A 9,840-nucleotide genomic window follows, 5' to 3' on the forward strand; every position below is an offset into this window, starting at 1 on the left:
TCTTTCCAATCAGCCTCCATTTTATTCCTGGCTTGGAACTGGACTTGGGTATTTTTTCCAACACCCTATTAAGGGAAGACCTCAATGGCACACATTTTGAACCCTCTAAATCTTTTCATCGGACAAGATGTTGTTAAAAATAAGTTTCCAACAGCTAATTTCATGCTACTTTTTAAAGGGAGATTCCCCACTGTTCTTCATCCCTGAGGATGCAGCCCTGAAACATCACACTACAAAACAAGGTTATCTGGCTGTATTTACACATGGCAGTAAATCATCATATGGTTTGTCTGGATGCAATTGTGTATATCTATGCATTATTAGTTTATTGACTAAACCAAGGGTGTCAAACTCGCTCATCACGGCAGCATCACATGATGTATCGTGAATTCCCCCCCCCCCTTCGCTAAACTGGGCATGGGTGTGGCCAGAACATGATTTATCCGGTCCACGGCCCGTGAGTTTGACACTCCTGGACTAAACCAAAATTCACACTGTCCAAATATATTCTATTCCATCATCAACTTAGCAATTTTCCTTCTTTATGATTATCCCAGGGGTGAAATCAACTTATCTTCACTACTGGTTCACAAATGGGAACATATGCACCACCTCCGCGCATGTGAAGGACCTTATGCACAAGCGCAGTATGTCAAACATGGGACATAATGACATCTGGGTGGGTGGGCCGGGGCCTTCCGCCACCACAGTTACCCGTTTGCCTGAACCGGATAGAACCGGCTGAATTGTACCACTGATTATCCTCTCCTTGTGAGTCCTCATGTTAATACTTTTCATTTTATTCTCTAATATTGATACTCTAGATCAGGGGTCTCCAACCTTGGCAACTTTAAGACTTGTGGACTTCAACTCCCAGAATGCCTCAGCCAGCAAAGCTTGACAAAGCTGGCTGAGGAATTCTGGGAGTTGAAGTTCAAAAGTCTTAAAGTTGTCAAGATTGGAGACCCCTACTCTAGATCACTTATTGCATTAAATAATTATGATAATTCTTTGTCCCTACAGGGAATCGATTTACTCAATTTTACTCCAGCAACATTTTGAAGCTTTCTCACGGCAGTGTTTTACATATTATTTGCAAGGAGGCAGTTTATTCAAATAAATACAGTAGAACTCTCTAATATTTTTAGGGGTGGGGGGGCATATGATCTGTAAAAAAAAGTAAATGTTTCTCCATGTAAGAAAGTGGGAGGAAAGAGGTGCTGTGCTGAGTCATGCTTACCGTAATAAGCGAAAGAAAAACCCATCTTAATTACTAACATGATATATGACTTTGTACTCATGAAAACTCACCAGGCAAATTTTAAGATTTTTGAAAGGAAAACAAAAAATGCAGGCAAGCTATTCTGACTGCAATTTTACCATACAATATTTCTATTTATTGATAGAATTGCAATTGGAATAACTCAATTGCAGCTGCTTTTGGAGTTTAAGGGTATTTACACAGTAATCACAAAGTTTGCTCAGAGAAGGTGGAGCTTAGAGACGGAAACCTAGTAAACAAGAAATCTACACAAGAACTAGTTGACAAACTATCTGAGATCTAGCTTCCTGTTTCCTGTAAAGACAGCACAATATTTGGCTCCTCCAAGCCCACCGGAAAGGTACAAACGGAACAGTAAGCTATCTGGTAAATTGCCTCTAATCATAGAGGTTCTATTATTGTCATCTTTTTCTTGCAAAAAAAAAGAAGAATTATTTATGGTTTGGGGTAAGATAAACTTTAGGGCTTAGAACTACTGAATTCCCCTCCTCAGTCTTTGTTGCTTTAAACTCTGTATATTCAGTATCTTTTTAAAAATGGGTAGTTCTTACAATTCCTGTAGATAAGTTTCTCAGATGTGGCAATTTAAGGTGGGTGAACTTCAACTCCCAGAATTCCGAAGCCTGCTCTAGATCATATTTTATTTATAGTATAGTACATAAGGCAGTGTTTTTCAATCTTGGCAGCTTGAGGATATGTGGACTTCAACTCCCAGAATTCCCTAGCAAGCTTACTTCTCACTGTAGCTTAGATCCCCGTGATTTCCCTTCCAACATTTAGTTATTATTTAGAAATAATATCCACATTTTTCCAGAACCAGCTTCCATTTTGAGTCCTACATTCTAGACCTGCTAGCTTTTCACTCCCATTGCATAGCAGCTGGGAATTATGGGAGCTGAAATCCAACTCAGCTGGAAAGCACTGAGTTGGGAAGGGCCTGGTCTGTTGGATAGTGTTGGGTGTTAAGACTGATTCACCATCCCTCAAGGCAGCGTTTTTCAATTTAGCAACTTGCAGAGATTTGTAGATTTTAACTCCCAGAATTCCCGTCAAGGATTCTGGGAGTTGAAGTCCATACGTCTTCAAGTTGCCAAGGCTGAAAAACACTGCTCCAAAGGCTGCAATCTGGTGCCTTTATTTAGGATGACTCATAAGCGTTAACACTTTTGTGAGCTATTAAAACCCAATTTTTATGCTCACAATTCAAGACAAGTCTGGTTCACAATTGAAAAATTTTTATTGCAAAGAAATTGAAGAAGCGGTTGCAAGCACGCCCTCCCAGATTCTTCCCAATGGCTTGAATACTAGGAGCGCAAAGACAGATTTCAAGTAATACAATTTATACGTTTCTACTCATCATACATGACGCTTCAGCCTTCCCCATTTTCTTTGAAGTTATTTCAGCATGACTTTTCCTGCAGACCCCTTTTTTCTTATCTGTGCTTTTTTGTTGTTTAGGTGGCAGATGTTTACCATCTCGCCATTTGGTGTCCTTGTCTGTATTTCAAAGTCAAAAGAATTTTACAATGAAGAAAAACAGTGCCAAGAGTCTCACACCTTTGTGTTACATTTTACACTTTATATGAAAGAGTAACTTGTTATTTATTTCCTTCACTTTTCTGGTGTGAAATATGTGGGATCAAGAAGGGAGAGAAGGGCAGTGGAACAAAAGAGAAGCTCTCTATGTTTGTGTGTGTGTGTGAGAAAGAGAGATGCCCCCAAAGGAGATCACACAGAAACTTCATTCATACCACAACCAGCTTCCGTGGGCGAGGGGTGGTGGTGGTGGTTCCCTTACTTTGGGTTATTCGCACAACGTGCTGGCCTAAAACGTGGTTGGCGCTGCAAAGCTAAGGATCAATTCACTGTTGTCCATCCTGCCAGCTGATGCTTGCGCAGGAGAGCTGCAAGAGGACTGCGGTCTGGGGAAAGTTCCCCCCATGCAGGCTAGACTACCCTATGTCGTACAAAATAGAAAATCAATTGCAGATGGGAGGTTCTCTCCCCCCCCCGCGCGCCCTTTCCTTTAATCTTTCGGATATTTCCTGATGCTACAGATTAAAACCCAGGGTTTTTTTTTCTCCTAGATTTGGGCTATTTTCTTTCTTTCTTTCGGGAGGTTTTTTTTTTTTTTTTTTTTTTTGCAGTAATCATGCCTGCAGCTCACGTTCCCCTTTTTGCTGCCAGGGAAGGCGGGGAATCTGGACCGGAAGCCGAGGAGGGAGGAGGAAATCCGTGGGCTTTTTTCAGTCCCGCCTGCGCGGTCACCTCCGCCGCCGCCTCCTCCTCGAGCTCTGGCTTGTGTCACGGGCGCTGACGACAGCAGCCACCTCCGCATCCCGTCGCCATGGCAACCTTTTGTTGCCTCCAACGCTCGAGTGGTCCAGCCGAGGAGGGGGGCAGCAGGGGCGGTATATAGGCAAGGCTTTGGGTGGGTGGGGGGAACCAGGGAAGGAGAGTCCAGTTCCCCACCCAGAAAAGAGGAAGGCTGGATAAATCCTGCGGGAAGGAGAGGAGCTGGACCGCCAGGACAGAAGAGATTTATTATATTGATTAATATCAATTGTACAGACGCTGCTTATACAGAGTTCGGCTATTTGGAAGCAGGAGAGGAGGAAGAAAAGGCAAACCCATCTGGAAAGGGAGGAAATCTTCAGCCTTCTTCCCCAAGGAAGAGAGCAGATTTCTTGGCCCAGAAGAGTTGGGGGAACTGCCCTGAAAGTCTCCGTTGAAGAACAGCACTGACTGGTAAGGTTTTTCATCTTTTTCCTGCAAAACTGGGCATTGAGGATGAACTGGAGTTGCTGTTTTTGTAAATTCGGAAATAATTATTTCTAAGGTGGAGCCTTGGGGAGGAGAAGGGGATACGAGGAGGGATGAGGAATTGAATATTTGGGAGTGGGATGGCCTTTGAGACAGAAGAACATCCAATGAAGGAATTGGGGTGTGTGGGTGAGAGTGAGCTTCCCTCAAATGCTGAGAGAGGCTAAGAAGAAGGGTCCATGTATCATATTTATATATTATATAAATGGATACACCATATAAATTTAAAAAACATGTTGTGCTTAGCTGAGGTGGGGAGCAGATTGTTTTGAAATTGTGACCCAACTATAGTAGCTACCATGCCTTTACAAGACTTGTAGCCACCTACTGTACAAAATATGAGCAGAGAATTGCTCAGTTGCTGTTAGAGACTATGACAGCAGCACAACTCAGCTAAATCTTGACTAGATGAGTCCTGAAGGAAGGAGAATTGGAGATGAAGCATTTTTTAAGGGCTAAAAAATGAAGGAGACTTGTAACTGGGCAAAAGTCAAAATGGAGTTGGAATGACTGCTCAAAAAGTTGTGGTAAACAAGGGAGGTGGGTTTTGGCAAACCTCTGCTGAGGTGAGGTTGTATTCTCAAACTGGCATCTAGAGCACAAAGCTGAAAGAGATGGGCAGCTGACATTGGGCAAACTTACATATATTTTGTTTTATTTCTTATAATGTTTATCGTTCGCCCAACATTGCAGAGATAGCTATATCTCGGGGAAATTGTATATTAATTCAGGGGTTGAAATAAAGTACATATATACATAAGTGAGTATGGTCTGCATTGTTTAAAGTTTGAAAATTAGATAATGCAGCATCATAGATATATCTGTGGGGAAGAAAGTTTGAAACCAGGAGGTTTTGAGGGAGATGGAAAATGAAGGAATAAGGTAACTGTCAGCTGAAATCAGAAGTCTCTCTGTAGATGAAACTAGGAGGGAAAACTTGGCAGGGAAAACAGCGTAAGTAAAATTGGACATTTTAAAAGCAGCATATTTATTAGATATGCAAGCATACCTGAATTTAAAAGGGGAGACTATTTTTTTCAGAATTTGGGCTGTGGGATTATGGTACAAGATACAAGTTTCAAGGTAAATGGGAACACAAATTGGCTTGCTGCACTATATCCTATTCTTATATAAAGAACTATAAATAGGATCATATTCTTAAACCTGCTATCCTAAAAGACCTTGGGGACATTCAGAGACATAATCTAAATCTCACCAGACCCCGACCTTCCTTTTAGGGTTAACAACTGGGGCAGGGAAGCAAAACCTATGGGGAATAGTGAATGCAAAGTTGACTTTTCTTCTCCTGATAAAAGGTAAGGAGAGCCTCTGGTGCAAAAACTGCCTCTCTCCCTTTGCACCAATCTTGAGGGAATATGAGTCACAATTTAGCATCAGAACTTTCCCCACCCTGATGTTTGAGCCCATGGCTGTGGTGGTGAGAGAAGGAGGGGTGAGAGAGGTGGCTGAGAAATGCGCATTAACAATCCAGGCTGGGGTGAATCCTAGGGATAGTAGAGAGTCCACTGCCCCTTTAAGAGGCTGTCTGCTCCCTCCCCCATTCCTCCATTTTCCCATCATCTCCATCATCTTCCCCCCCTCCTGCGCATTATTCCTGCAGCATCATAGTTTCTAGTTCCTTCCTCGCCCTCCCCTCCCTGTCTAGCCTAAGAAGCAGGGGTCCCCTCTGGACGTCAGCAGCTTCTGGAGAGCTCCAGAGGAATGACTGAGGTAGGATATGGGGAACTATTTAGCTTTGCAGAGAAGTAGAACTTGCTGGTGTTTGGATTGACCACCCTTATTTCAGGCCTTCATGTACTTATTCCTGCCTGTTCCTTCTCACTTCATTCTTTCTGTTCCACCACCAATTTTGTTCTGCTTCATCATATTGTTTGCTGACTGCAGCTGATTCATCCATTGGTTTTGTTGGCTCCAAAATCTGTTTCTAACTCTCCCTCCTACCTCATCCCATATCTCTGCAGGTTACATGCTCCTCTCTTATGAAAAACAACAGCAAAACAATTTGTTAGAATAAAAAAGAGTTATAGCTCTGCATTTGTGGGGCAGGTCAGGTTTAAGACATGAGAAATCAGAATATTAACATTTGATTGTTAAAAGTGTACCAATTCTTAAGACTTTGCTTCTTTTCTTTTACTCTCGCTCACCCCCTACCCCATCCCTTAGCTGTTATGTATGCTGAACCATCCACCATGAATTTCCGGAACCATGGGTTCTTTCGCCGTTCTCCACCCACTTCGGTGGCGAAGACATCTCCTGCTGCCGGGAACACATTGTCGGTCTTAGGAGGCATTGCTCAAATCTCTCCTTGTCTCTATCTCTGCTCTGGCAATGCTGCGTCGAATAGACACATGGTGTACTCCCGGGCTGTGACCTGTATAGTAAACGCTACCATGGAAATCCCCAATGCCAACTGGCCAGATATTGACTATGTGAAGGTGCCTGTTCCAGATCTCCCCCATGCTCCACTGTCTTTGTACTTTGACTCCGTGGCTGATAGGATACACCAGATAGGGAAGAAGAACGGAAGAACTCTAGTCCACTGCGTGGCAGGTGTCAGTCGGTCTGCTTCCCTCTGTATTGCTTACCTAATGAAATATCATCGGTTGAGCCTCTTGGATGCTCACGAGTGGGTGAAGAGCCGGCGACCGGTTGTAAGGCCCAACGTAGGTTTCTGGAGACAGCTCATTGAATATGAACGCAAGCTGTTTGGAAAGAACACCGTCAAGATGGTGCCTTCACCCATTGGGTTGGTCCCAGATGTCTATGAAAAGGAGACCCGTGGGCTGGTCCCCTTGTGGAATTTGCGATAAAGACTATCATTGATGTGGGCTGGGGGCCACCTTGACTTAGAATGAAAAAGTTCCACCATGTTAGGATGTTTAACAGAATTGCTCAGTGTGGTGGATCTTAATAAGAAATTCTGTTAGTGGTAGTCTTTTTCTAAGACCTTGCAATATGAGTACAGTAGATCATGGAAAAGACATGAATTGCTTGAACTTTTCAGTGTGATAGACAATGATGTTTGTTATCATCCTGTCAAACATTGCTAAGAATCTGTATCTTGCTTACAGTCTGAGATGAGAAATGGTTAAACACACAGGCAGTAAAGATTACTATCTAACGCAGAGACTCCAAGGTCTTTATAAATTAATATTTGCATAGTAAGGAGAAATGTCTTTCCCCCCTTTTCCCCCCTTCTGCTTCCAGAGTTTCAGAAATCCTTCCTTAGGTTTGTTTTAATTTGAATAAGCACAGTATACTTTCATTTCTGAAGAGTTAAGCCCTAAGGTGATGTGAATTAAAATAATGATAGACTCATAGACTCTAATCACCAATAGCCAAGAAGCTGCGGATGGCACAACTATCAACAATAGGTATAAGATGCCAACTCTACAAGGGAATGTTATTTCATACATACATTCACTAAGCAAGTTGCAACTTGGCCATGGTATGCCACTCTTGTGGGGAAGATAGAAATTTTTGAATATTGGCTCAGGTTACACTCAAACAGGGTAGAGATGTAATTGGAAAGGGATTGAAGAACAAATACGCCAATCAAGCCTTCTTCATACCCCTTGTTAAGATTCAACTGTATGTACCAGCGAAGCTTTCTCAACACACTGCACCTTAAAAAAGAGAAAAAGAAAACACCTTGAAAGTTAACACTTTCACAGTGAGGTGACAAGTGCGACTTCAAAAATGTTTAAGGCTGCACAGTGAACAAGTAGTAGTGTTACAATTTGGTGAGAGCAAGCAGTCCTGTAGTTTTGATTATGTGATTTATAGTATTTTATAACAAAGAGTGAAGCCTTTATAATAATACAAAGGTATAAAATTGGAAGATATATCTAGACTTGAGCGAATATCAATTGAGGTCTAAGTGTATCATGGTGTTTCTCAAACTTGGCAGGTTTAAGATAAGTTGACTTCAATTCCCAGAATTCCCCATCCAGAATGGCCATCTGGGGAATTCTGGGAGTTGAAGTCCACATATCTTAAGTGTGCTGCCAAGGTTAAGAAACTCTAGTGTAGTAGAGGATATCAAATAGGAGGTGGGGTGTCCAAACCGGACAGCATATCAAAATGGTTTAAATTAATTATTAAAGCATGTGGACAATATATCCATAATAATTATGGGAAGATGTAATAAAAATGGAGAAAAAAATGAATTAGATTCCCTTTAGATATGTTGAAATGGTAACTCCCAACTTTTATAGTCAGTATGACCGTGATCAGTTGTCATTCCAGCATACTGAGAGGCAGTACCATGTTTAAAGAAAGATGTCTTAAAAGAACTCTATTAGGGACAAATTCTGGAGTAAAATGTCAGCTTGAATGGAAGAAGCCCAGATGTGTTTTTGCATAAACATCACATAAACATAGTCAAATCTATAACCAATGTGGGTCTATGCTTATGAAAGAAGTGGCTTAGCAACATTTCATAACTGTATTTCTCTGTCCAAAACAAAGAATATAGTTCATTCCCATCTTGATTGTATTAACTTTTCAATACAATTGCTAACTGGCCTTTTCACAAAACAGTATCTTAAGCTTTATATGGGAGTTGAAGTCCACATTTTCACTGAGATTGAGAAATATTGGGATAGGGCCGTGATGGTGAACCTATATCACACGTGCCAGAGGTGGTCCGCAGAGCCCTCTATGTGGGCACGCGTGCCATCGCCAGCTGCTCTTCCGTGTTCCATCACACGCATGCGCACTGACCCGCTGATCTGACATGCATGCGCACCAGCCAGCTGCACTCTTCTGGGTTCCATCGTGTGCATGCTTGAAGACCAGCTGGCTGTCGTGCATGCACGTGCTGGAACCCAGAATCGAGCAGCTGGCCACTGTGCATACGCACGATGGAACCAGGAAGAGTAGCTGGCTGGTGCCAGCTGTTCTTTTCTGGGTTCTGGTGCTCCAGTGTGCACGAGCATGCCTGCATGCATGCACACATGCGCACTCCAGTTTAGGCGGTGCTGAAAAGGTTAACCATCACTGGTATAGGCCATCTAAGCATGGAATTCAGAAATTATTTCATTTATATAAATAGAAAATAGTCTCTTCCCACATTTACAATAAAGAAACTGAGAGGATAGAACGTTTTTTGGAAGCAAAGTTGTTATTGTAGATTTTGCTTTTTAATGGATATGTAACAGCTTGGATATCTGCCATGAAAAATGTCTCATGTTGGCATTTTACATGTGGATGGGGATATAATATTGGGGTGACTTTTTTGTGAGGAAGAAAACTCAGACGGATTATTTTAAGTTTTAGTTTGTACAATGTTCTAGCACTTCCTGCACCATAATTATTAGTGCCTGCAAATTTGTCTAGTGAAGGACAATGGCATATAAATGCAAACAGTATTTGCATAAAGCTACCATTACCATCCCCCCCCCCCCCCCCCCCCCCCCGATATATATTTTTAGTTGTTCAGGCAGTGGCAATAACAGAAGGGTTTGGGACTGAAAGCCATGACTAGAAAAGATCCATCTATCAGAAGGAAACACAAATCTCCCCAAATATCAGTCTATCTTCCTCTCTCTCTTAGTATTTACTTCATTTTATCAGAGTTCAGAGACTAAATAGGGGCACATCTTTGTAATATTTGGATAGTGGTCTTAGACATATCCAGGAAGTCACCAGAAGACAAGCTCAATTAGAAGGAGAGGTTATCTTTTTACCTTCCCAAAATGAATGGGTGATTA

At 42.1% G+C, this 9,840-nt stretch overlaps 1 protein-coding gene across 3 annotated transcripts; it reads left to right on the plus strand.

Moving 5' to 3' along the window:
- The first annotated feature begins 1,528 nt into the window (after positions 1–1,528).
- Positions 1,529–9,817, plus strand: LOC116522569 (dual specificity protein phosphatase 14-like). 3 transcript variants are annotated; one of them, XM_032237539.1, is made up of 3 exons: positions 1,529–1,648; positions 3,854–4,030; positions 6,290–9,817. In XM_032237539.1, the coding sequence occupies exon 3, from the start codon at positions 6,295–6,297 to the stop codon at positions 6,934–6,936; it is 642 nt and encodes a 213-aa protein (XP_032093430.1). In that variant the 5' UTR covers positions 1,529–1,648; positions 3,854–4,030; positions 6,290–6,294; the 3' UTR covers positions 6,937–9,817. The 3 variants fall into 3 exon arrangements, with proteins under 3 accessions (XP_032093430.1, XP_032093431.1, XP_032093432.1); XM_032237540.1 differs by having other exon boundaries at positions 1,529–1,622; XM_032237541.1 differs by lacking the exon at positions 1,529–1,648 and adding an exon at positions 1,659–1,729.
- Positions 9,818–9,840: the final 23 nt, after the last annotated feature.

Source organism: Thamnophis elegans, chromosome Z (genome assembly GCF_009769535.1).
Source record: "Thamnophis elegans isolate rThaEle1 chromosome Z, rThaEle1.pri, whole genome shotgun sequence".
NCBI lineage: Eukaryota > Metazoa > Chordata > Lepidosauria > Squamata > Colubridae > Thamnophis > Thamnophis elegans.